The following is a 26,548-nucleotide window of genomic DNA, read 5'->3' on the forward strand; positions in this document are numbered from 1 at the left end:
TGAAGCTCAGCACATAAGACAAGCACGTCAAAAGACGCGAGAGGCATCCTGTTTCCCTTGCACCCGCACCCAATTGATCCGATCACGCGTCTATACGCGTACACATTGTTACCTTCTATTCTTCATGTACGACGTGTCTTTCCTTTTTATCTTCCTCGGCCGATAACGACTTATGTTGAAAAGCCTTTACGAAAACAGGGTCATAAATACTTACACGTGTAATACGAGTATTTTAAATTTTTTAAATCGCGGTAAACGAAGAGAGAGGAAAAAAAAGAAAACGAAAACGCGTAATAGGCGAGAAAGAGAGAACGATGGAAAGCGTGGCGTGCAATGCGAAACGATGATGAACAAAGCGCTGGGGGGAGGGGGGGAATGAGAGAAAAAAAGAGCGAATGGAAAGTTTTACGGAAGAAAAGGAGGGACGTAAAGTTATACGATGAGGAATGCGTCTTTCAGAGCGTTTTCGTCGGTTAAAGAGAGCGAAGCGTCGCTTTTTATAACGTGTTGCTGCGAAGAAATATTATATGTATGTATATGTGCGCATAGAGCTGCATACCGTGTCGCATTTGTGCAGTTGCAATCGAGCGAGGTCTGCGAACACAGGGAATAGGATGGAACCACCGTTCTTGATCGCGGTATCAACGCGAATCGATCGTCACGATGACCTTATCGAATCCTCGACGATCCATTGAACGCATTCACAGCTGCTCCGTGTTTGAAGACCCTCTGGGGCAGCTCTTAAAGCGAGGAACTCGCCGCAGCTGGCCATAATTGAAATCAATTTTTTCATCGAACGTACCACGAGTACGTATCCGATCTAATAAAGTTACAACAGTGCCAAAGAGATAGCTATTCCTACGTTGAATTCAGAGAAAAAGAATCCATCGATTAATTCGGTCGATTCTTTTCCACTCGCGATCTTTAAATCTACAATTTATATTTACGCTTCTAAATTTCACTTTTCTGATACATCTCGAGTGGGCCAATAATCCACCTTCTTCGCTGTTAATTAAATACAGTCGTCGAGGAGATTTCAATTATCGTCCCGTGATCGATCGGAGCTGCGTTTTTCCAGGGTAACGTTTCGTGAAATCCGCGCAGTATTCGCGTTAGGGAGAAAAGGGATGAAGGGTAATCGATTGTTACCCTTCGATGACAAATACGTACGTTAGAGGTTCACGAACAGGAACGTTGAATTTTAAGAGGAGGGAGAGAATGTTTAGAAATTGAAGGATAACGCGAGCAAGCATGGAGAGAGATAATGAAATAGGACACCTGTTAGGGGTCGACGGTGCGTACGGTGCCGCGTGAGTATGGTGCCCTCAAAACCGTCGCTGGTTGCAGACAATTTTTGCCAAGCCAGTGGGCGCTTCTCTGAGCGTAAAGCGATGGGGCGAAACGTTCGAAAGAGGTGAGGCGAGATTAGAGCGTAGAAAAGGCTACGCGAGAGAAATATATACGCGAAGGAGCATAAGATTGTATGCAACTCGAAGGAAAGAACGCTTTCAATGCACCGTACTGCGCGTTGGTGCTGTACATACGTATATATACATATAGGCATATGTGTATATATAAATGATAAACAATTACTGTAAGTGTATAAGAGATATAATTTATATAGCTGTATTCTACGTCATCAAGTACATGTAGGGCAGGCTTGCGAGAGTGTTCACATGTGATCGTCTCAGCCGGCGTGAGAATGCTTTAACTTAGAGACTGCGTGAGTGAGAGAGATACGTATATATATATATATATATATATATAAAGAAAAGTATATATATAATAAATAGATACAGAGAGAGGGAGAAAGAAAGAGAGAGAAAATACACTATACCTTGTAGTCGACGTTACATATCTTTAAAACTCGTTCGTATCGGGGGCATAGCGCTCTATACGATCCAGTGACGTCATCGATCGATGGATCCCCGCGGTGATCGATAACAGTTTAAACGGAGCGATCGAACGTCACTGAATCGACACGATTATGCCCGTCGTCGCGGTAACAGACGTGTGTAGACCCGTGAATGACGGCACAGGTGACCCAGGCCTGATCCAAAGTTAGTCTACATATCAGACTTTAGATAGCGTCATGTCCCTTCTCAGACTCAAAGGTTTTTACCACCGCTACGAAATTCTGCCGCGTGTTTCTCGATCCACGACTCCGTGCTTGGCGCAAGGATCAAGTTCGACGATCTCAAGATAAATTCGATGGTCGTGAAACTCGTTGAAAATCGAAGGAGCTCGTGGATCGGGAAACAACGAACTCTGAATTCATCGACCCCCTGCACCCCCCATCTTCCCTTCTCATCAGGATGTCGCGCTCATCTTTGAGGTGATTTTAGGTCGACTCGAATTTTCGAAGCAATTGCGACGGTTCCCCTGAAATCGCTGCATCTGTTGTCTGAGATCTTCCCAGTTTGCCCGAGACACTGTGCATTCTAGAGCTAGAGATTACTCGTATCGTCAGTTACCGCTACTAACGCTACTATTTACCGCAATCAAGCGCTACTATAATCGCCATTTACGTCGCTACGGTATCGCCCCGTTATCTCGCAGCAGTACAGCTGTGCCGCGGTCGAAAGCACTGGTCGCTGTTTGGTCAACCAGGCGACCCTATTAAAGCAGAACCCGGTTGAATCTTTGGAATCAGGAATAACGAGAGGCTAGACTCTTTCGAGAGGACACCAATCGTCGATCCGCTTCTTCGAAAGGAATTCGAGATCAATTTTATTGTTGATTATTTATCATTCGTCTTCCCCTCGTCTTCATCTTCGTCTTCGTAATGGTTTTGATTCCTTCGAGCAAGTGTGCTGAGAGAAAATTGTGGCACACCTAGGAATAATGGTTTGAACAGAAATCTTCGTTGCTTTTTAAAAGTTATGAAGTTCAGATTTTCTTGGATCCTGAGATTTCGATCTCTTTAAACTTGTTTAAAAGGATGTTTATTGGTGTAATTAGGGTTTTTATGAATATTGTAAATTTCTTCATGATCATTTTTTATAAAGTAGGTTCTTCAATAATATCTTCCAGTACCCTTCCAGTACGTTTCTTGAGTCTTCCCTAAAGTTCGTCTATTTTTATAAGATAGGTCTATTTACAAGGTAAATTCTAAACGAAGAACTTCTTTCATCATAATCCTTCAGACATATTAGTATATTATTCACGTAACACGGATATTCGGGACCCTAATAGGGGAATGACATATTATTAAAGCATAATGAACGAGAAATATCTGTATTTCTAAATGAACAATATTTATTCTTACAATTTTTAATGATTAGATTCTTAATTCTGTAATAATAGATAATAGTTATTTTGAAATCGAAGATTCAAGATTTTGAATAGCTCATCAAATTTCGAGTTATACAAAACTAAGAATCTAAGCTTCAGATTCGTACGATCCTCGTTTGCATGATATTTGATGGTTTTCTCTCAGCGCGCAGTCCTGTCACCGTTTAAGTATCCATACATCGTCGAACCTCTCGAATGTCGAAAGCTACTCCATGGAAGCCGCGAATTCTAATTGTGATAAATCGTAGGAAACTGTTTCCGCGGATGTATAGTGACGTGCAATCAAGATCCGCGAGAAAGTCGTTTTATCGAAGGCAAATTGCCGATGGCAAAGTTCTCGAAGACATTGCGCACTACGATCGTTGGACAGTGTTCCATCGGTACGACTGTCGACGTATTTTTCATCTCGCGGAACGAGCTCAGAAGCAATGTTTTCTCTTATAGCAATCCATTTGCTATGTATTAGCAGTACCATCAATACTTTTTACATAAACGAATGACTTGTTAATTAATTACTACACGCGAGGAACGACGAATCATCGTGCAACATACGCGAAGTGACAAGCACACTTCGTTTCGGCTCATTATAGCCAAGATAGGGCATCGATCCTGTACGATGATTCTCGTTCGATTTTTTGTTTTCTTTTTCTTTTTTTTAATTAGCCTCGGTTGCTCAAAAATTCCCTCTCCACCACTACGAAGAAATGTTTCCTTTCTCCATCTTAGGATCGAGAAACTCGAGACCAGTCGATTTGTTTCCGCTTGACAGCTAACGTATTCACGCGACATTTCTCTCATTGCTGTATCATCCACGAACGATGATTTCTTTGATTTCCCAGCGGGATCTAAAGTCCGTGTTTAAGTAATGAGTATCGGTACACGTACGCGAATATTTTACTGCACCTGTACACGTGGTAGCGGAAAAGCTGTCGTGAATCGACGAGTTCCCTCGCGGAATCGTCGCGCGACTGTTCATTTGCGTTACCACTTCCGTTCGGTTGATGTGTCGACATTCATCGATTGTACATATATATAAACGTGCATACGCATCGTGTAATTTAGTCGTGAGTGTTTATTTGAGTGTCAGCTAAGACTTTCGAGCGATAACTACTCGTTCCGACAGGATCTACACTTACGAGAATATATAATACACGTATTATAACGGTATACAATATAATATGTATATTATGTATTGTATAACAGGGATATATAGCCTGCACAGTTTATCCACGACCAAAAAGTGCCGAAACATTGGCGACAAATCGATAGAACAGAATAAAAAGGGAACTGCATATTATATATTTCAAGATCGTAGGACGCGCGATCGAGATACAGTCTTTCCTCAATCCATGGCCGCGATTCGTGACTGGAGACTGCCTAACAGTCAGGGTTGACTTCGTTTCTATTCCAGGCGTCGATCCTTTTTCTTTTGGGGTGAGGTCGATCCTCGGGCCTACAAACTTTCAACGACTCGATCACGATTTGCTAAAGGCGAGAAGTTTGAGATATACGTACACAGACTTCTTAGACATACTTCAGAAAATTTAGTTACAAATTTTAAATCTTGGATCTTGATATTATCCAGCTTCTAAGAAAATCAACAATTTTCTACTGTCATAATTTTAAAGAGAAATCGAATATCGTTTGAATTCTAACATATTTAGTGTTACTGTTATTAGGAAGATTTAGCTAATCGTGAATGGTTGTCCGTTTGTAGGAGCAAAGTAGCGATCGACGCGCGTGTTTCGAGGCAAGTGGAGGATCAAGGATCGAGGAAACGCTGCGCATCGAATCCGCGATCGCGCGTGCGAAAATACACAAGTGACAAGCTACATAATACACATGAACAGAGTACACTCATGTACGCGTACACACATGCATCTATGTATCCATATACACGAAAGAGGAACGCGACAGTGTCTTTATTCGATTCGATCGTTACAGCAGCAGCTGCACCTCGTTTATCGATTCTCACACGCACTCATTCCTCACACGATCTTGAATCAAACATTCTTTTTTTTTTCTCTTAGCGGTCAGAGAGAGGGATCGCGGATTTACCACCGTTCGAATAGAGATTTAATGTTTGTAAGGGCAATAACGATTGTAAATTTTTCGAGTACACTGTATTTGAATGTGTAAGTTGCATAAAAAAGACAGATTTTTTAGATATTGCACTATATAATATTTATTATTACTAAGGTAAACGAGACAACAGGGTCGCGATTCGCCGCGCTCGCGATACCTCGCTCGCGCTCTCCTCCCTTCACACCCTCGATCGCCTCGTATCTCGATCCTCCTCGAGATCGACAGCGACGACGAGTCATCGATCGCAGTCTCGCGACGATGCAGAGAACAATATCCCCGTTCGAGCGAGACGAATTTTCATTCGCGATCGACGCCGAGTCGCAAGCGCGGCCGCTTCGCGGCGATCATGAATTAATATTAATTAATATAAAAAAAAAAGAAGAGGCAAAGCGAACGTATTGTTCTTTCCAATAAAAGAAGAAGCAAGATTTTTAGTGTTTACACTACAATTGATAAACGATTCTATTATTACATAATATTATATTAATAACAATATTATTACTGTAATGTTTGTTTTTGGTTATTAAAGTGTGTATATAGCAATATATTCTAGAAATGGTCTCTATTGTCGAATCTATTGCACACCAGTCTCCCGAATATTGCATCGTGTCTTAGTATAATTTCAAGATTTGTTTTACAAATGTTTTACAGAAGAAGAGTATTTTATTGTTTTCAATTCGTGTTTCTATATTTTTTTAATTTATCTGAATCTTTGCAGCTTTAAGTTGAAATAAAATAATCAGGTTTATATGATAATATAACTGATAATAAATATTTATATCGAAAGTTTCTGAAGATCTGCAGACTTTAAATTAAAAGTTAAAGGAATCTAAGTTTTACGTATAAATATAATGAGTTTATTTTTATCACATAAAATATATATGTAGCATTAAATATATGTACTGTTACTGTGAATGAGTAAATTCTATTAGAGTCGAGTACTTTACTAAAAAATTAATAAAGACTAATATCCTAATTTAAATGATCATGGCTTGAAGGATGGAAGTGGTTGAGGTATGTTTACAATTAGAATGAGACATTTTCTTCAAGTGTATAAATTATTTGTATATATTGCTCATTTGCTGCAACAGTGACATAACTAAAAAATCATGTTTTTTCGGTTTGAGAACTATTTTCTTTTAATAGCGTTGTGTCATTGCTGCAAAAAATGAATGATACGATACTCACGTAGTGCTCTTATCTACTTGGCGCTGTACTCGAATGGTAGTAGACACAAGTAAACAACTGGATCTCTGCTGACAGCTCAACACGTGTTTTTCTGTTTTATTAATACCTTTTTTTATTTAATATAATGTCAAACGAAATGGAAGTGGATGAAGACACTGAAACTAAACCAAAAAATTTTCACGAGTTAGAACTAGATGACAGAATTCTAAAGGTAAAGGTGTAAATGTATCTTTCTGAAAATAAAGGTTATGTTTTCAAAATAATACGAGATGTAAATGTGCTTGCATATCAATACCATAATCTTGATTTTTTATATTCTATACTTCATGTCTAATTGTACAGTGTATATTTAAAGTAACATATAACCATTAGCTGATAAAATATCATTTTTTAGGCTGTTGCAAAACTAGGTTGGTTAGAACCTACATTGATACAAGAAAAAGCAATACCTTTATTATTAGAGGGGAAGGATATTTTAATTCGAGCTCGCACAGGATCGGGTAAAACCGCTGCATTTGCTATACCACTTATTCAAAAAATTCTATTAAATAAACGGACTCAGAAACAGCAAGAAATCAAAGGTTTAATTATAGCTCCAAGCAAAGAGCTATGTAAGCAGATACACGATGTAATAATTAGCTTAACTATAAAGTGCAGCAGAGAAGTAAAGGTCCTTGATGTTAGTCCACAAGTAGATCTAAGTGCACAAAAACCATTGTTAACCGAAAAGCCTGACATTGTTGTCGGTACTCCAAGCAGATTGCTACAGCATTTAAAAGCAAACAATTTGAGATTAAAACATTCTCTAGAAACATTAATAATTGATGAAGCTGACCTGGTATGTGAATTTAACTTAAGTCGTTAAATTCATGTAATAATATCAGTTTTGTATTTTAGATATTCTCATTCGGATATGAAAGCGAAATAAAAAACCTGTTGAGTTATATGCCCACAGTATATCAAGCAGCATTAGCCTCTGCAACATTATCAGAAGATGTTGTGACTCTTAAAAAATTGGTGCTTCATAATCCTGCAATTTTAAAATTAGAAGAGCCTCCATTAGCTCCACTAACTCAATTGACACATTACAGTCTTGCTGCAGAAGAAAATGATAAAGCTGCTATTTTATATGCTTTATTGAAACTGAATTTAATTAGGTAAATATTAAAATCTTTATACATTATATTTTAGAAGTGTATAATCTATCGAATTTTTTTCAGGGGGAAAACCATTATTTTTGTAAATAGTGTAGATCGTTGTTATAAATTAAAATTATTCTTAGAACAATTTGGAATACCTACTTGTGTGTTAAACTCTGAATTACCTGCAGTTTCAAGATGTAGAGCAGTTACTCAATTTAATTCAGGAACGTATGACATCATAATAGCATCAGATGAAAAGGCTTTAGAGGAAGTAAGCTTCCAACATGGTTATTATTTAAATTTTACATGCATATCATATTTTATGTAATTATACTTGATTTTTACAGCCTCATGCAGTAAAAGTTAGTACGAAACGAAAAAGGGATAAAGAATCAGGCGTAGCACGCGGCATAGACTTTCAATTTGTATCGAATGTAATTAATTTTGACTTTCCCCTGGACGTAAATTCGTATATTCACAGAGCTGGACGTACCGCGCGAGGAAAAAATCAAGGAACAGCATTGAGTTTTGTAGCGATACGAGAAAGACCCCTCCTTGAACAAGTCGAGGAGCAATTGAAATATTCTTATAATCGTGACACTTTATTTAAAACATATCAATTCAAATTGGAAGAGGTGGAAGGTTTTCGGTACGTATACTTTTGAATTCTTGTTTTATGTCGGTTCTAATAATTATTCTACTTTCAGATATCGAGCGAGAGACGCGTGGAAAGCAGTGACAAGAATAGCTGTACGCGAAGCTCGCTTAAAAGAAATAAAACAAGAGGTATTAAATTGTGAGAAATTAAAAAGCTATTTCGAAGATAACCCGCGAGATTTGCAGTCTTTAAGACAAGATAAAGCGTTACACACTGTAAAATTGCAACCACATCTGAAAGATGTGCCTGAATATATAATCCCGCCCACTTTGAAAAGGCTTGTAGGTATCGGTAAAAGGAAAAGATTTAACAAAGAAGCTGCAACGTCCAGATCTACCGCGACGCAAATGAAACACAAAGCACGCGCATCTAATCCATTGGTCAGTTTACAAATAAAAAAGAAATAAAAAGACTTTATACTATTATTAATAATATTAGTTTTTTAAAACTTGTTTATTTTTCCTTTGTTCACTATAAATAACATTCTATTAAAATGCATAACTTTATAAGATCTTATACATTTAAATCGTACAAAAACGGCAGATGAAAAATTATATATAATCAAAGTATGTTTTAACATGTAATGTCGAGATATTATAATTATTATAATCTATGAACTTTTTGTAGTTCGGCTTGGTTTATACTGTTTTCTAATGCCATCATTAAAACCTTCTTTATTCCTAGCAAGTTCAATAGCATAGAATTGTATCCTAGTTGTGAGTATACTATTTTCTTCTGAGTAATCCCCTTCACAGTCTGCTCTTAACAGTGTACCAAAGCTATAGTCCTCTACAATGTCTTTAAATTGTTCACAATAGGGTCTCCACTTCATCTTTCCTTCCGGTGATTTTAACTCATCCTCATCTATTTTATCCACTCTGAGATCAGGAAAGACATCTCGAAAACATTTATATATTTGTTCGTCATGTGGAGTGAGTTTTAAATATTTAGGATCAACTGCACATAATAGCTAGAAAAGGAAAGTAACATAACATTTAAATCTCTATTATTTTAATACGGAAATAAATAGTTCTGATGTATGAATTTACATTAAAATAAACTGTAGCATGTTCCATAGCTTTTATTGCCCACATGCCCTCCACAGTAGGCTAAAAGAATATATGCAATTATTATAATGTTTATGTATATAAACATGTTTAATTTCTGCTTAAAGTGTAACTTACATCATTGTCAAATTCTTCTGCAGGCCTAGATAATACGCTTGAAGCAGCATACAATTGATCTGCAGTCTAAAATTTACAATAAATTACAGTTTAATTCAAAATAAAAGAAAATAAACAATAAAGCTTATTAAAAGACAAATAAATAATAGAAATCAACTTTGTAGTTTGAAGTTCAAACCAAGTTAAAGTTAGTAATACAAATTGGACATTTTGAATAGTTTTAAAGATTATGATTTTAGAATTAGAGAAGAAAATACGCGATAGGTTAAAAAACTTTCTCAGAGAATAATCTATGAAAGTAATACAAATTTATTACACTTACAACATCTCCTATATTTGCCATTTTCGTGATATCTAAAACCAGACTGACGTATATAAATTATAAAATATTCTTAGCAATATTTAGGATAAAGTCATACATCAAAAATCGGCAATGCTATGTATATTTCATGAAATACACGTGCAACGCAACAGTGCTACATGAAAACGTTGAGAGAACTTTGGAATCATTGTTCAAGTTCCATTATAGTCTGTAGACTCAGGTATAATAATAGTCTACGCTTGTTAAAGCTTTACATAATTCATATATTTATTTATCTATTCACTACTCAATAATTTCGGAGAAGTTTATGTACATTTCAGGCATAAATAGAAATACCACCATTTTTTGAACACCCTGTACATCGCTGGCTTCAGGAGCGTACTTACAAGAATCATAACCCACTGTGGGTGAATTAAAATTTATTAAAAAACTAAATTAATAATATTATTACAGAGTATGTTGTAAAATATAATAGTGAGCATAAATAAAAAATATCATTATTAATTTTAAATGATCACAATATTTTTTCATATTATCGCAAATTGTACAATTTCTCTAAAATGATTTTAAAATAATAATAAACAAAATTTCCGCTTAATGTCATTCTCTTATTATTTACGACTCATCAAGAGCCCTGATGAAAAGAAAAAATTAACCCGTTTTATTTAAAGAATGTTGCTGCAGTGCAAAATATTTATCGCAGTTGCACTCATTGTCAGTGATCTTACATGATTCCAATGAAATTTATAGGATAAATTGAAACATCTTTCTTGTATTTCGATTATAGCGAAGATATTTCAAATATAAAAAGTCTGTGATAAATTATAATAAAAATGGTTGGCATGAAAGACGAAGATATCAATGCGGGAGTATTAAAATTAATAAACAACATTCATTATGGGTGAGCATTGGAGTTTCCTTAACCTCAAATGTAACAAAATATTACTCTATTTTATGTTTTAGCGATATCAAAGGCACGTATAATATCGTGGTAGCTACTATATCAGTTTTAAAGGAAATTATAAACAATACAGAATGGACCACTGCCAAGTATGATCCTATTTTAACACATGGTAGAAAATGAAAACAAATTTTTAATTATATGCTTTTATTTTAAAAGAAATTTAATAGGTACAATAACAAAGAATGGAAAATATTTAGTAGAAGCAATACCTCTTGAATTCTCCATTGGGAATATGGTACGGAGGATACTGAAAATAATTCGAGAGGAATATACTTCAGAATTAAAAAATAAAACAGATGAAACAGATCCTCAAGAATCTTTACATAAAATTCTCACATCTGAAGGTGATCAGCACATCGATTTTAATGTATCTGTACCTTCTTTGAAATCAGCTCTTATAGAACACATTAATGAATTTGAAGCTGAGTTAGAAACTTGGTTAGTTAATATTGTTAATAGAAGTACAGAAGATTATATTTTACTATAAATTTCGAATGTTACATGTCTGTATCTCTTTTTAGTGCTGAAAATATTACTCAACAGGCTTCTGAACATATTCATTCTAATGAAATTATTATGACAATTGGCAAATCAACATTGGTAGAAGAATTTTTTAAGAAAGCAGCTGAGACAAGAGCATTTGAAGTTATAGTAGCTGAAGGTGGTCCATCTTTGAAGGTACATCTAACAATAAATATATTATATGGATTTACATATAAAGTGCTAATAATTAATTTCATAAAAATTTAATTAAAAAATATATTATTTTATTTATAGGGTCATGAAATGGCTGCCAATCTTGCAAAGGCAAAAATTAAAACTACTTTGATATCAGATGTAGCAATCTTTGCGATGATGTCACGTGTAAATAAAGTAATAATTGGAACACATACTGTTATGGCAAATGGAGGATTGAGAGCAATTTCAGGTTCACATACAGTTGCTCAAGCTGCCAAACATTATTCAGTTCCTGTGATGGTGTTGTTACCTCTCTATAAGCTTTCTCCACTCTATCTTTGTTCTCATGAACAGGATGGTTTCAATAAACATGTTTCACCAATGAATGGTGTAATAAACAGTGCTAATGCATCTTTATTGGAAAGAATTCATGCATATAATCCTGTTTTCGATTACGTACCACCAGAACTTGTTACATTATTTATTACTAATACGTAAGATTATTTTAATTACAAACTATAATTCTTTTTCAATGTAATTCTGCATATTAATAATATAATATATTTCTATTTCAGGGGTGGAAATGCACCATCATATGTTTATAGATTACTTAGCGAATTATATCATCCAGATGACTATGAATTATGAAGGATACTAATGTTTGTAAATTTGTAATCTAAAATTTTTAAACACCTAACAAAGTATTATTCTTTCTAAAATACTTTTCCTCCTTATGAAAAAGAATAATGTTTATTAATACTCAAGGAAATATCTTTTACTAATAGATGTATTTATTTACATATTATGTACAAAGAGATATAAATTTATCTTACAGGAAATGCTTTTGTAGATTTCATAGATTCAATAGTATTGAATGTTATTATAAAAAAGTAATATATGAAATGACAGCTCTTTTTACATTTTCAACATTTTTTAAAATCTATACATGGTGTTCTACACATAAGGATTCCAATTGCTACCATCCTCAGGTTTTAAAGAATCTGTCACTAAGAGAATTACATCGACAATCCACCATGCTCCTACTCCACCTAATGTAAATAACTTTCCTACGGCAGTACCAGTTTGTCCTAAACAAAAGCGGTCCATGCCAAGGAAACCTAACAATATACTATACAATAAGGTAGTAGCAAAATAATGATCACTATACTTTATGCAAGGAACTCCCTCTCTAGAAAATGTCCTGGATCCATAACATTCTATATCTGGCAATGCAGTGCAAGAGACTTTAGTCTTCTCCACATCTTCATATCTGGAACCTCCAAACTAAAAACAAAAAATAGTTAATAACTCAGTCTTCAACTGAATTATACATCTCATTTGCATACAATCTTACCTTTACACAACCAGACCCTCTTTCTTCTTTGGCAGTTTTGTTACCCTTATGGTCAAAAGGCTCTTCGCATTCTATGAATTCTTTTGGTCTGTAATACAGAAACATATATTTAAAAAAATCCTTGAGTTCTTCATAAGTATTCTAAAAAATTTCAAAGTACATCAGTACTTCAATCCAAGCACTCTACATACACTGTACAAGTATTCTATAGAATTATATCCAACTAATTTGAACCAAATACTTTTCCAATACAATCTTTACAAACAGTAATTCAATTCTACGAAACGCAATTTATACTTGCGAGTATACATTACACTTAACGTCCCAAAGAACAGCAATCAATTAACTCCATCAGATAAACACCTATCTAACCCAAAACGTCAAACAGACCATTTGTTTACTCACAAAAATTTACACAATACCAGTGGTCCTTCGGGTCTGTACTCTTGCTGAAACTCCGACGTTTTGTTCAACGGAGTTGAACTCAGGCATATTCGCAGATTCCCCAGAAAATACACAAAAACCAGAATCAAGTATCGTAACCTCATCTTGTAGAGTTCGACATTTTTAAAAACGCGTCTGCCTAACAGGTTTACCAAAGTGCATCTTCAACAAATATGTATCACACTGTATCATACACCAAAATCTGATCGTGTAGAGTAGCTTTCCATTGGATCAATTCTTCTCTCTTACCAACAGCAAACCAATCGTCCCGAAGATCTAACAGCAGTAACCAATCGCGAGGCTGCTTTCCCTCGTCCCCTGAAACAAGTCCAGAGACGCGCAGTGATTTCGGAATTGGTCGACCGCTCCGAAATAGTTGTAGTTTTGTCAGAGATCGAAGACGTGTGTCTGTTCTCGGTGCAAGGTGCAGGTAGTGGTCGCGTACGACCGTAAACAAAGTGGATCGTGCGTGCGTGGTCGCAATTTCTTCGGTGTCGTGCATCCCGTTGGGCGGAACAGTTTAATGTATATGTACGGAAATATGCGCGAAAGGGAGGAATTTTGCCGAAGTTTTCCAGCGGGACAACAGAGCCAGCCGCCGTCGGCAAGGGCTCTGGGCCTCGACGCTCTGCACAATCTTTGTAAAGAGATCTACCCTGACCAGAGCAATCCACTCACTGTCACTGCTGTCGTGAAATATTGGTAAGAATTTTCTCTGGGTTTCTACGCGCCGATGAAAAGCGATTTTCCATCGTACGAATGATAGCGAAATCGAGATCGAGTCGTGTGCTTGACGTTTAGCACAGTGCTCCATGCACTGGAATTTTATTATCGTATTGTTAGGAATATTGTTGCATTTTTATTAAATGCATCTTACGCTTCATGCTGAATGGTTTTTAATTCTGGTCTTGACGAATGAAGCCTAGGGAAAGGCAGTGGGAATTTGGGAATAATTACTTGTTTTTATTATGCTCCACTGATTCAGATCTTTTCCCTGTATGTATTGCTGTGAGAAAATGCATGGTAATTAGTGTTATTACCTTTCAACGCACGTGGTATGTGCTCACCTTTTATAAACACGGTTCTTTTGGGAATGTAAAATTCTAGTTAGAAAATGATTTCACCCTAGTGTATTAAAAGTGTATAGGGTTTTTCGTATTTGTTGATTGTTATGAAATTTATTTTTGAACGAGTGAAAGACCCTTTAATTTAATTAATAGACAGAGTAATTGGCACTTTGAATAAACGAGTGTAAAAATGACTGAGCATTATGAAAATTAACGTAATAATTAAAATAAAATTAAAGATAATAAAACAACGAATACTAAGACAACTACAAGATACAAATATCAAATGTATTTTATGTATTCGTTTCAATGAAGAATGTTTTACAGACAACTGTTAATAATCGTATCAGTTCTTGAGAGGCAAATTGTTATAAAATATTACGGGTAGCTAATCGCTATTTTATTATTAAAATTACGCATTGTTATGTTGCATCTGGGCAATAAAATCGATGTAAATTTTTTTCGTGTACTTTGATTGCTAAAATGCACTCATCTTTATGGGAAAGGTGGTTTACGTGGAGTTTGAGCATGGAACTGTTGCACAGGAAGGGAAGGCGGCTTATATTTAGCCACCCTTAGTCGCACGTACATTTAACCGGATGTAAGACCAAATAACTGGGATTTTCTATGCACTTTTGTCTAGGTTGGGGGGTCCAGATCCTCTCGACTACATCAGCATGTATGAAAATCCTGGCTGTCCCGAATTAGGCGTACCGCCACACTGGCATTACATCAGGTAAGCATCATTCCTTATCATTCATGATTCAACATTTCCTATTCGATTTGTATTTTGTGTTTCTATTTATCTTGCCCTTACTAAGCGAATAAAATAAAATGTTTTAAATATCCTTACAAATTCGTGACTTACTATATACCTATTGTCGGCGATTCGTATTGTTCGTATCATCAAAAAAAAAAAGGTCACGTCTTTTTTCTTCTTTCTTTTCATAGCATAGGAAAGAGGGAAGAATCTGAGGGTTAAGAAAAAAACGGGAAGTTGGGTATTCGTCAGTGTCACACTGTTGAGTAGCAGGAGTGTGCCTCTGATGTAGGCGCGTTTTTTTTCTTTTTACATATTCCCGATGACACGTGTATGCGATGCTCATTTCTGTCAAAGAAATTTTGTTTGCTATACTATGATTATACAAAATTAAGAAATTTCTATGGTACTTTAATTGCCCTTGTCTTTGTTTTATAAACCAATAAAAGAACTCGAAGATTGCTACAACTCAGATCATTTTAATGTAGCTGTAGTTTTTATGTATTTTATGATCAACATAAAACATTTAATATTATGATCTTACAATTGCTGCAACAAGTATTGTTTTATTAAGTTTTTAGTCAGATAAAAGACAGGATTTCTTCTGCATATTATCGTTAAAAACAATTCGAAAGATCATCTAAATTGGATTCTTCAAAGTATGATTGGCGTATCGAAAATTCTTGGAGTGACTCACATTGTTAAAAGATAAATGAGTGCTCGTTTTGGGAATTCCTTATTAAAATCTAGGCGCCGAATGACGAATGGTCCACCGCGAAAGGGTGTCCTTTTTTTCTTTTCTTTTTTCCAATGTATGACCCTTCCTCCTTTAGTCTGTAGCAGCTGTTCCAATAGTTCCCTCTTTTTCTATATATAGAAAGAGTGTAGGGTACAGGAAGGTAAAGTCGTTTAAAATGCGGTACATCGGAAATAGAGAAGCGGGACTTCCCCCGTTTCGTCTGCCTTATCTAAATTTAATCTATTTCTTCTGGATTAAGTCTAGAGTTATAAATAGTTCATTGAACATATTACATTCATAAAATGTTGACCTTGGAGCCAAGTTTTATATATTCTAATTGTATAGTAATCATGTCATAGTATTGTTTATATGTTAATCATATTTCTTACTTAAAGTTTGGGTTTATCCGATCTACATGGAGATGGTAGGATACACCCTAAAAGTGGTCCAGGTCGTCCAAGTGGTTTTGGATTTGAGCTGACCTTTAGACTAGTTAGGGAAAGGAATGAAATGACTCCCCCTACTTGGCCTGCAAACGTGATGCAGCAATTAGCAAAATATGTTTTCAATTCTGGCAATATGTTGTTGCCTGGTGACCACGTTTCCTGGCATGCTCCACTGGATAATGGCAATGGTCGCATCACACAAATTTTAATGGGCAAGGATCCACAGTTGCCAACATCCATTTGTACACCTCATGGTGATGTAAGTTGACAATATTTAATATTCATGATTTTCTCTTTGTTGCTTTTTTATATCATGTATCTTCACTAAACATATAGCAAAATTAATGTATGCTGTTACAGGTTTCGTTTGTTCAAATTGTGGGAGTGACCTCTGAAGAGTTGCAAGCAGCACAACATTGGAATGGTTTAGGTCTTGTAAATTTGTTGAAGACTAGTCGTGCTTGTGGACCATGGTTGGTGACAGATATGAAACGAATACATTCTGTTATGGAAGATGATTCTACCATAGCAGAAAAAATACAGACCGGGATAGAGAGAGAAGGCTCTAATTTAAGTGGTGTATCTGCTAAGTGTTGGCAAGTACTTTTGATAATTTTTTAAATATTTAGATAATATATAGAATAAATATTACAGTATTATATAACTTCCAGGTGGGTTCAAGTAAACAGTGATAAAAGTACAGAAAAATATAGAGAGAAGAGAAACGATTCGGATGATGACGAAGATGATGAGGACATAAAACCAATTATAAAATCAGAAAGGTTGTCTCCCTGCGAATTAGATACTAGTTTATCGCACGAAAATTTTGTTAAAGTCTTACCAGGATTGCATTTAACTTTCAATCTTGAAGCTGGATCTTTACTACCATTAGCAATAAAGTACGTACTTACACTACTATCAATATAACATATTGATAATTGAATTTTAATCTCATTTAATTTTAATAGGGGACGTGTAATGCATGGAAGGCATTTCACATTCAAATCTATACTATCCAACACAGCTATTACAATAGTAGCACCGTCAGTCACTGGTACTTTAGTTTCTTCAGAAAATCCGTATGTCGTTCAAGGGCCATGGTTACAAGTTTTACTTCCAGACGATTTATCTGAACAAATGGCACAAGAGTTTCAAATTTTAAATTCCCCAAATGAGGTACATAGTACTAGAAAATAATTTTGTGTCAAGCGTTAAACGTGCAACTGAAACCCAGTTTTAATATGTTTCACAGATTCAGTTGCCAAAGACGTTTTCATGGCCCGAACATAAATTGACTATCACTGTTGTAAATGACTGAGAGCATATCAAAAATCGATTTACGTTATTATCACGTTTAAGACGAATTAGGAGGCAAATTAACGTAAGCAAGGTATTGTCTAATCCTGTTACAAAGTGGATTTCAAAGAACTTATTTATAACTGCATCGCGCTGGTACGGTTATACGTGCAAACGACGAAACTACAAGACTTCGCATGTCAATGTGTAAAAGAAGAGGCAAGCTATATTTATATGTTTCGATATACTGAGAAAATATATTCTATATTTTATTTAGGAAAATTTCATACACCTCTCTTTTACAAGTTGATATCTGTTAAACAATTTATATTTAATTGTGTACATAATAGATCGTGAATTATAAAGTGTAATTGTATTTGATATACGAGTTTACACGTTGTTACGAACAATGAATGTTTCTGTAAATAGAGAAAGTCCCAAAAGTTCGGCATTATCTTTGCCGGAGTATTGTACGAATTTTTATAAAAAGAACGTTTCATAGAATAAAATGTAAGGCATAATATTTATAAGAAAAAAAGCAGTCTATTTTTCATAAACTTTTTATAAAGTTTACACACTGGGGACAACAAATACAATTCTCTTTCTCTAGATGTTCCCTTTGCAGCTTCTGAAACAAAAGTTTCACATAAGAAGTTACAATTATGCATCATGTATTTTTCATTTTTATTTCATTCAAAATTTGATCTCATTACTGATTTTATGATAATATTCTTTTGACCTTCAATATCTTGATCATTAAATGAGAACAAGAAATAGTATGCATTGAAATCGCTTCGTAAACTCCTATACTGTACTTTTTAACTTTAACAAGAACTTACTGTGGGAGACCTTCCTTTGTCTTACCGTCTATTTTAGATTAGTAGTCGAATTCCTCTTCTGTAGGATCGACTGGAGGTCGTTTTTCATTACGTCGGTTCATCCTTTTCGGTGTCCTTTTCCGCGGACAGGGGCAATAACCCTGCCTCATTTTCGCGGTAGCCAATTTATTGTTGTTTACATTCGCCTCCTTCTCTCGACCGAACAGACCGAACACATTGCCTCGAGAGTTCTGGGAGATAGGTATGACATTGGAACTATCCGCGTGAATCAATAAACTTTCTGTTAGTCTCAAAATCATCGCGGAGGTAAACGGACGGTCTCTCGAGCATCCTAACTTACCGAAATCATCGGTTGATGACCTCGATAGTGTTTATGTGATTATTTCTCCGCTACGTGTTCGAGTGCTTAAAGTAAAGTGAAAATTAAGGGAAGTTAGAGGAAGGAAGGATGGTGATAGAAGTGTCTACACGGTTGTCCGCAATGATAGCAGCTATGCAAAGACAACGTTCATCCTCAGGTATGTCTGCTAGGAATAATGTAAGTGTTTTTTGTGAATTGTGGATAAAAATTAGAATCTTCTTGTTCGTAAAAGCTAATCATAGGACCCAAATTCTTATTTTATGTCTAGAAAAAATTTATTTAAAACAATTATGAATTAGATAGTGAGTTTAACTTTCAAGATTTGTCTGCATTTAAAAACGAAGAATAAAAGTAATGAGTAAAACTGACGGGTCAAAAACCAGATAATATGCGGTGCACAAACATAAAGTTTTGCTATGGTGTAGATTATTCAAATTTGATTAATTAATCAATTATTTATTTCACAGATAATATAGCCGATTTAAATATTGATTAAAATTCGATAATATTGTAATTACCTGGTTTTTGTGCCAGTCTTCCACTGTACACCAGACCAAACGCGTTTTTCAGTACTTCATCAAACGTGCGTAAAAACGTTTGAAACCCTCATCACTGTGTTGCATTCCTTGTTTCTAAAAATCAAAGCGTTTGAATGTCTCGCTTATTCATTAACATCAAGCGAAATTTGCAACTGCAGATGAAAATATTACCGTAAATTTAAAATTAAACGAACATAATCTTATCAGGTTCGTTAATTTTTTATTTTATAAAGGGAAAATGATTTTTAAATAATTTGAAAATGAAAGTAGCTTTCAAATGTATCGGAATTCGTTTCTGAAGATTGTTTAAGGGATTACAGTTGTCTAAAACAGACGGTACAAATTAAATAATTATTTTCGTTAAATGGGAAAATGGAAATTAAATCAAACTTTTCGAACTTACTTTTTAATAGCTCTTACATTACAGGTATATAAAAAGAAATACTAAAAATTAGAGATCTTAAAGAACTTCTATTTTTGATTTAATTTTTTAAATCAATAAATTAATAAATCATCTAATGATCAGTGAAAGAAAAATCGATCTAATTTCTATTCATACGTTCTACCAAAAGAATTTCTTAATTTGTATCTGTCTCTCTACGTAAACGTAATTTCTTTAACATTTCTTCACAATAAAAAAATAGGGAATAACGTACAAAATCCCTACTCGGTTAAACAAGTTCCTTAGTATCCTGACGGCTCCGATCCAAAGTAGAACAACGATGCACGCGGAGGCAAAGTCTTCAATCTCTTCACAGGTGATATTACTAACGATGTTAACGATCCCTCGGAAGACATTCGCGAAAGTTTGCATGGCCTCGAAGCAAATGTCCCTTAGGAAACAGATCACCTGGAAAAGCAGGTTCATCACCGCTAGTATCAGCTCGAGTATTCTTGCCAGGAAATCGAGAAGGATGTCCAATAACTTGTCGAAGGTGTCCCAGAGCCAGCAAACCACTCGCGATGAGAAATTAACGAACTCCTGGGACGTCTTCGACATACGATTTTTCATGATTGACACTATCGTTTTTTATGGTTCTCTGCTTCCTTTACATAGTTCGTTCGACGAGTGTCTTTTCCTTTCCCGATATGGTTTACATTGGAGTTGCGAAAAAGTCTACCGGTTAACGCATACTTCGAGTCTACACAATCGGTGCGCGTCGACTTTGACTTTGAATAAATTCAAGGACCTTCGTTCTTGTGTTTTTCTGTTATCGTGATATGATTCTCGTCGGTATGAAACGTGACATTGATTGGAAATAGTCTTCGAGTTCAATCACCCTGAATCTGCAACAGTAGGTAGTACTGCTGACATTGATTGCTTGAATATTTTGTTTAGAAGATGAAAAATGAAAACGATTTTATCTCTGAATAGATTTTCGTGGTATTTTATGAACCGTTTTTAAACAAAGCATAGGAGTGTTAAGTAAATCATAGGTGGCAAAAACTTATTACGTGAACAAATAGACTAAACAAATTGGAAAAATAGAACCTAGTAAACATTTGTTTCGCCCTTCAAATATTATAAAGTATATTTAACTTTCACTATTTCATAGATTTTTGCACATTGAAACTTTCCATAACTCTATAAAAATTCGCAGTCCAGTTACCCCAGATACAATACGAATAGTTGTAGAGTGGTTTCATAAATAAACTGTGGTCAACATTTTATTTTAAAATCTTTTATTGAATATGTTGTACAGTCTGCGATAATCTTATCAATATAGATCTCACTGTCGTTAAGCAATAACTATAAACAGGGTGGGTCATCAAACAGAATAGTCGACTAGTTTTCATGAAACTGACTGATATTTTTGTAGTTTATATTTTTTATATAATAACCCTATGGAAATGAACCACCCTGTATAACATATTCTAACGCTATGATATGTAATCGATTTCAAGGAAATCATGTGTAGGTGATAGTCGTAGAACGTTAATGATAATAATTAATATGGCAGTTAGGGTCGTTCCTATTAGCAAACTACCTAATGGTATCAAACAGTGGAACTGTTCTTCGTAGATTTGATTGTTGCATTTCTTAAGCAATACTTGTATATCTGGACCTTACGTTCCTTTAATTGTTCTATCAATAAGTTATTTAAATTCGACGAAGTCGATGAACATACAAGATTAAGCTTGAAAAGGTTCTCGTTGTCTCTTAGGATAGTATTTTTTTGTTACTCTTTCATTTGGTCCATAGGTAATTGGTCATGTTACTGCTTCAAGCTCGAAGTGGTCCATTAAGTCACGTTTTCGCGTGTACAACGCGTTCTGTATAATAAACTCGAAAACTTTTCAAATATTGGAAGATATTTGAAGTGTGTTGTACAGTACACATTGTATACGTACGCTAAAACGTCACCTTATTCAATTAAAGAAGCATCTCAATTTCTATATACAATTGTTTAGAATTTTTGTTGATATATTGTATGAAAAGCGTTTCTGTCAAACTAGTCGAGCAAAAATCGACAGAATTAAAAGCACGAACGAAGCTGTCTGTCGCGAAGATCCGTTGCATGCATCTGCATCGTTGCAAGATTGAACGCAGCCTCGAACGTACCTAAAGTTAGAATTAGATACGTTTACGTGTTTTATGTGTAGCTATGTTTAAATTCTAAATTCTTCGACTTCTATAATTTAACTCGTTGGAACATAGTGAAGTAAAAACTATCTCACCCTTTTCGTACTTACATACGTCGTATATCCCACCTTAAAATATTGATTTAGAACATATTTCACTGATTTTTTATTCTTTGAATAAAGTTCCTTTGAATAAAGTCTTTTTGTCTTAAAATTCAGTGTCCCAAAGAGTTAAAAAAATATGTTCTACTACTTGTAAGCTTCGACTCACTTATCATCGAAGTAGAATCCTCCACAATGAGACATTCTGATAATTTCCGAGTCTGTCGTTAAAGTTCCGCTGTCCAAGGCGCAGCTTCTCACCGTCAAAGAGGTTCCAGACTCATCTAATTAAATTAATGAAAATTAATTTTGTTCTGCAATGTCTTCAGATCTTCTCCGCTACTCTTTACAAACCGACTAGGAATTAACACTAGAGCCAAAAAGGCAGTTAAAATTATAAAAATAGAATGTTTCTTTTAAGAATATTATATTCACTTTAAATTGACGCAACACAAAATTACACAAGTACGAATAAACATTATTTCTTGAAATACGTATTTTAAAAAAATTCAAGTCACAGCTTATGATTGATTCAGTAGGAACAGGTATACATGCTAGTTACTGGTAGTTCTAGTGTTGAAGATTCGAGAGTAGGAAGTTCGATATTAAACGTGTTGCGAGCTGTAGGGTATTCGTTAAATACGTTGCATCAGAAGCAGGTTAAGGGCCACTCGAAATCATGGAAAGAGGAGAAAGTTTTACCATATATGCCTGCTATTTTGATGCACGCGGTTGCAGGGAATAGGCCGTCGCGGCCTTTGCGCCCACCGAAGCAGGGCGACTCCAAGAAAGCGAGGCTTCCGTTATTGTGAAACGGGTCGTCGCAAGGCTTATTGTTGCCGTCGATCGACACGCACTTAAAACAGTCAATGGCCCCGCCTGGGACAAAAAGAAATGAAGGAAAAAGAAAAAAATTACGACTGGAAGTATAGCTGGCTTTAAGGAATTCCTACGTGCTAGAATCATTAAACATTTTTCACTGTCCCTTGGTTTTTATATTATATCGTATAAAAATTCGAACAAGTTAAAAATACTAAAATAATGGTCTCATTCGAGCAGCTAACGTGATAGCTAAAAGGGGAAGTTAGCGAGAGGCAAAGCAAGATTTATAGATATGATATTACTTATTTCTATGTATTTAACTAAAAAAGATTTTTACATTTGATTAATACTTTCTAAGGTAGCGTCAGAGTGAAGCTTTAGAAATGTCATTTCTCAAACTTGTGTTACTCTCTTCCTTATACTTTCTGTATAATTTCACTGAAAATCGCTAGCTAGAACTTCACAAATATTCCTCATAAAACATCACTGTACAGGATCTCGTAAATATAAAAGTTTTTCGGAAATAGGATCATAACTCATTGCAAAGAATCTTTCTCAATACCATCCCCTTTAGAAACACAATACTTCCTTCTACAATTATACTATTGTCTTTCGAGACTGACCTTGCGAGGTGACGAGGAGGACGAGGGCAAAAGGGGCGACCCAGGAAAACCCGACGTCCATTTTTTTCTCGCTCTGCTTTCCCAGGATACGAACTATCTGGTCTGTCAGCTGTTAAATACCCAGGGCTTTAAATCAAATCCCTCCAGCAAGTTCATGTCAGACAAGATAAACGATGTCAGCTATAAAACGATCAGCGTCGTCGGGACCGTCGAAAAGTCCATACAGAAACACTGTACTGTGCTTCCCGACGACGCTCGTCGACGTACCGCATCCACGTCTTGACGACGCAATGTTTTGTCGGCTGGTTACCAAGGCGATAATTCGTCGTCGTTGATTCGGACCTTTCTTTTGAGGATTTGCGGCTGATCGATGATCTTCCGCCAGTGCTCGGTCTAGAACCACGGAAAGGACCAGTAACGAGGCGGTTAAAGTGTGATCTCTTCCTTAGTTTCTCCACTCGAGTTACTTCAAAGTCTGACCTGACCTGGATGGAGGCTACCCAAGAACAGACCAGACTAGGATAGCTCGCAATTGCGTGATTCCATTTCGCATCGAGAACGATAAAATGCGAGCATTGTACACGCGAATTGTGGGCGCAGTTGCGACCCATAGATGCGAACTATTGCGTAGAGCTTGGATAACGTATGTGGGTTTTTGTGCTGTGTCGAGGCTCTACGGCGTTGTGCTTGGGAAGTGGGACGAGTGGTGTCGACGAGGGTGTACTTTTGCGTGTTTTTAATCGAGCGTAGCCGAAGGCGATCTGTAGTTTGTCCGGGTATGTACACACGTCGATTTTAGTGCATTCTCAATGATGGATCGTTGCAGGTGCAGTATACGGCAGTGTTAGGTCGAGTCATAAGTAATTTCTCGTTTCTTCATTTCGACGAATTTTCAGCCACCTCTTTTATATCTGTAAAGACGTTCCAGTTTTGAAAAATATTCGATATTCTCTTCTGTACAGCTTTGCAATCTCGGTTCAGTACAAAGCATACATTATATTCTACAATAAACTACATTTTTCCATATATCATACATCATAAAAAAAAAAAAAAGAAAAATAATCCAAAACAATGGCATTGAATTTTCCAAATAAAACGTATCTGACTTCAAAACAAGGATCAACTTAAAAAAAGCTTCCCTTCTCAAAATTTGAAATTATCAATAATAACGCGCCCACTAGTAGCCCAAATCCGAACCTACTTATGACTCACTTGGCATTTCAGCGACTACGTACATCCAAATGCTACAAAATCTCTAGAACAACTCTACACAGCGAGCTCCTTTAACAAACATTCGCTCTATTACCTCGTCAGTAGCACACGAAACAACTATCAGCGATAAAGCCCCGTCGCATCTCGGTAATAGGATATCTTCTCGAGCTCTGTCTCGGCGAAGTCGACGCGAGCGAATTCAAAATCCCGCGGGACGCGCATGCGCACCGGCTCGCGGGCCAATCACCTCGTCGCTTCGTAGGGGCCGTCCTTCTCTGTCGTAGCGACACTGCGGCTACACGATGTGATAGTATTTTTCGAAAAATGTGTCGTTCGTTCGCGCACTCATGCGTCCGGTTTTTCACGTAAGCCTGCCGCGATCACCGAGTGTATTGTCCCGTGCTTGCCATCGCCGTCGGTGTGATAACAATGGGCCAGTCGTTGAGCAACACCGGGCACAGCGGTGAGTGGCGATTTTACATATCCCCGTAGACGTGATTGTGTGTTGTCGTCGGCCGCCCCGACGTTTTTTCGAGTCGCACTGCACGCTTGACATGTGTCAACTGCGAGGGCTCTTGACTTTGCTGCCAGCTCCTGCGCAAGTTTCGTTGACTTTTTTCCCTGGCATTGCGTCGTTCCCCGAGACGAGAACCTTCTCGACGTGACTGTGTTTTTTTCGTACAGGGGAGGGGAAACAAACGGGACTTTCTGCACGGTGTCCGTCGATTTCGGATCGGTTTTGAGGTTATGTCGACAGGTACACATCGACGTTGCACAGGGAAACGTGGGAAAGGTTTCCTTGGATCGCACGTCGTGTGTCGTACCGTCGCGTTTACTGTCGCTGCTCGGAGGTCCAATCGTCTCCTCGAAGACCTTCGCGATATTGTGGCATTTTCTTTCAGCCGGTCGACGACTCTCGCTTTTTTTCTGTCGCAGTGATCGGATCTGCGGGAAACGATCATTATCGTTGCGACGTTTTGCATGTTTCTGTAGCGTTATTTAGTGGCGTTAACATCCTCAATGTGGCTTGATTTTTTAGATTTAGTGTATGTTGAAGGATTCGCGCAGAGAAGTTTGTATTTATGTTTTAAGATTTTATGTATATTTGTTTGAATTTTTATGTAATATAAGAGGAATATGAATGTTCTGATTTATTTTGCTTGGAGTCGTCCCTCGTTAGTAATTTTCAAGGTCTCTGAATGTTTGCTTTTTGAGGAAGTATCGTTATTGATTGTGGCATAATTGACCAAGTATAATGTCATCTTTTATGCGCATCACATTTGTGCATACTGCGTTTTATGTTGCTGAAAATGTAGTCTGCTCGATGAGCGTATTAAAAAACTTTATTAGCAGAGGAATGTTCTGTCATTATAGTAATTGTATTAATTTCTAATTTTAGTGAAATTGATGGTTAATTTTGTGTTTGCGGTGCAGTTACGTATCCCTTTCTTATCGACTTGTGTTTACACAAGCGGATCGTACTTGAGCGACATCTGTACCTCTGTAGTAACTCTTGAAGAATATTAACTCTTGTAACGTACTTAGTCGGTAACAGTGGAATCGCGTTCTTTCTCTTATTTCATAAAATAGTTACTACTTTTAATTAAATAACATTTTGATTAAGAACAATTCATGAATTATAACAGTAGGTTTACAATTTGCTTTCTTTAATACAAATTTTGTCTTACAAATTGAGCGATGTAACTAAAGTTACAAACGTGGTATAAGAAAACAATTAGAATGTCAGCGATAAACTTTTTCACATCAATTATAAAAGAAGACTGATCGTTTATTTCGTAACAGATCGTTCCAACAATTCTATTTCCTCGAACAAAATAAAAATACT

General features: G+C 36.1%; 9 protein-coding genes and 1 long non-coding RNA gene across 11 annotated transcripts in view; 4 read left to right on the top strand and 6 right to left on the bottom strand.

Annotated features, from left to right (window-relative positions):
- The first annotated feature begins 6,062 nt into the window (after window positions 1-6,062).
- Window positions 6,063-8,780, top strand: Hlc (putative ATP-dependent RNA helicase DDX56). 2 transcript variants are annotated; one of them, XM_076386087.1, is made up of 6 exons: window positions 6,063-6,778; window positions 6,962-7,405; window positions 7,465-7,724; window positions 7,788-7,980; window positions 8,057-8,358; window positions 8,417-8,780. In XM_076386087.1, exons 1-6 carry the CDS (start codon window positions 6,692-6,694, stop codon window positions 8,772-8,774), a joined length of 1,644 nt encoding a protein of 547 aa, XP_076242202.1. In that variant the 5' UTR covers window positions 6,063-6,691; the 3' UTR covers window positions 8,775-8,780. The 2 variants fall into 2 exon arrangements, with proteins under 2 accessions (XP_076242202.1, XP_076242203.1); XM_076386088.1 differs by having other exon boundaries at window positions 6,063-6,393.
- Window positions 8,781-8,833: 53 nt separating this feature from the next.
- LOC143184096 (protein PBDC1) lies at window positions 8,834-10,026 on the bottom strand. Its single transcript, XM_076386089.1, has 4 exons — window positions 9,874-10,026; window positions 9,552-9,617; window positions 9,417-9,476; window positions 8,834-9,337 (listed from the first exon to the last, which is right to left on the bottom strand). The coding sequence occupies exons 1-4, from the start codon at window positions 9,892-9,894 to the stop codon at window positions 8,978-8,980; spliced, it is 507 nt and encodes a 168-aa protein (XP_076242204.1). The 5' UTR covers window positions 9,895-10,026; the 3' UTR covers window positions 8,834-8,977.
- A 521-nt stretch (window positions 10,027-10,547) lies between these two features.
- On the top strand, window positions 10,548-12,295 carry Eif2bbeta (eukaryotic translation initiation factor 2B subunit beta). The gene is made up of 6 exons (XM_076385201.1): window positions 10,548-10,774; window positions 10,837-10,923; window positions 10,994-11,275; window positions 11,359-11,515; window positions 11,615-12,009; window positions 12,091-12,295. Exons 1-6 carry the CDS (start codon window positions 10,707-10,709, stop codon window positions 12,161-12,163), a joined length of 1,062 nt encoding a protein of 353 aa, XP_076241316.1. The 5' UTR covers window positions 10,548-10,706; the 3' UTR covers window positions 12,164-12,295.
- Amrt (TM2 domain-containing protein 2 amaretto) lies at window positions 12,287-13,516 on the bottom strand. Its single transcript, XM_076385202.1, has 3 exons — window positions 13,275-13,516; window positions 12,870-12,957; window positions 12,287-12,799 (listed from the first exon to the last, which is right to left on the bottom strand). Exons 1-3 carry the CDS (start codon window positions 13,415-13,417, stop codon window positions 12,470-12,472), a joined length of 561 nt encoding a protein of 186 aa, XP_076241317.1. The 5' UTR covers window positions 13,418-13,516; the 3' UTR covers window positions 12,287-12,469.
- LOC143183373 (uncharacterized) lies at window positions 13,351-13,815 on the bottom strand. The gene is made up of 2 exons (XR_013002590.1): window positions 13,563-13,815; window positions 13,351-13,475 (listed from the first exon to the last, which is right to left on the bottom strand). It is a non-coding gene; the product is annotated as an uncharacterized LOC143183373 (long non-coding RNA).
- Su(fu) (suppressor of fused) lies at window positions 13,715-18,351 on the top strand. The gene is made up of 7 exons (XM_076385200.1): window positions 13,715-14,015; window positions 15,024-15,116; window positions 16,275-16,584; window positions 16,686-16,921; window positions 16,997-17,224; window positions 17,294-17,501; window positions 17,578-18,351. Exons 1-7 carry the CDS (start codon window positions 13,837-13,839, stop codon window positions 17,641-17,643), a joined length of 1,320 nt encoding a protein of 439 aa, XP_076241315.1. The 5' UTR covers window positions 13,715-13,836; the 3' UTR covers window positions 17,644-18,351.
- A 1,571-nt stretch (window positions 18,352-19,922) lies between these two features.
- LOC143183374 (uncharacterized) lies at window positions 19,923-20,372 on the bottom strand. Its single transcript, XM_076384899.1, has 2 exons — window positions 20,017-20,372; window positions 19,923-19,974 (listed from the first exon to the last, which is right to left on the bottom strand). Exons 1-2 carry the CDS (start codon window positions 20,370-20,372, stop codon window positions 19,923-19,925), a joined length of 408 nt encoding a protein of 135 aa, XP_076241014.1.
- A 674-nt stretch (window positions 20,373-21,046) lies between these two features.
- On the bottom strand, window positions 21,047-23,905 carry LOC143182894 (uncharacterized). The gene is made up of 5 exons (XM_076384213.1): window positions 23,833-23,905; window positions 23,491-23,599; window positions 22,748-22,924; window positions 22,215-22,329; window positions 21,047-21,923 (listed from the first exon to the last, which is right to left on the bottom strand). The coding sequence occupies exons 2-5, from the start codon at window positions 23,549-23,551 to the stop codon at window positions 21,809-21,811; spliced, it is 468 nt and encodes a 155-aa protein (XP_076240328.1). The 5' UTR covers window positions 23,552-23,599; window positions 23,833-23,905; the 3' UTR covers window positions 21,047-21,808.
- LOC143182895 (uncharacterized) lies at window positions 23,559-24,112 on the bottom strand. Its single transcript, XM_076384214.1, has 2 exons — window positions 23,971-24,112; window positions 23,559-23,883 (listed from the first exon to the last, which is right to left on the bottom strand). The coding sequence occupies exons 1-2, from the start codon at window positions 24,099-24,101 to the stop codon at window positions 23,682-23,684; spliced, it is 333 nt and encodes a 110-aa protein (XP_076240329.1). The 5' UTR covers window positions 24,102-24,112; the 3' UTR covers window positions 23,559-23,681.
- A 920-nt stretch (window positions 24,113-25,032) lies between these two features.
- The window catches only part of Neur (E3 ubiquitin-protein ligase neur), a 73,683-nt gene continuing 72,167 nt past the window's right edge, over window positions 25,033-26,548 (top strand). The window contains exon 1 of the mRNA XM_076384212.1: window positions 25,033-25,165. Coding sequence (XP_076240327.1) covers window positions 25,132-25,165 — 34 coding nt within the window. The 5' untranslated portion in view covers window positions 25,033-25,131. The remainder of the gene's footprint in view (window positions 25,166-26,548) is intronic.

The sequence above is a fragment of the Calliopsis andreniformis genome, chromosome 9 (assembly GCF_051401765.1).
Source record: "Calliopsis andreniformis isolate RMS-2024a chromosome 9, iyCalAndr_principal, whole genome shotgun sequence".
NCBI classification, from domain to species: Eukaryota; Metazoa; Arthropoda; class Insecta; order Hymenoptera; family Andrenidae; genus Calliopsis; species Calliopsis andreniformis.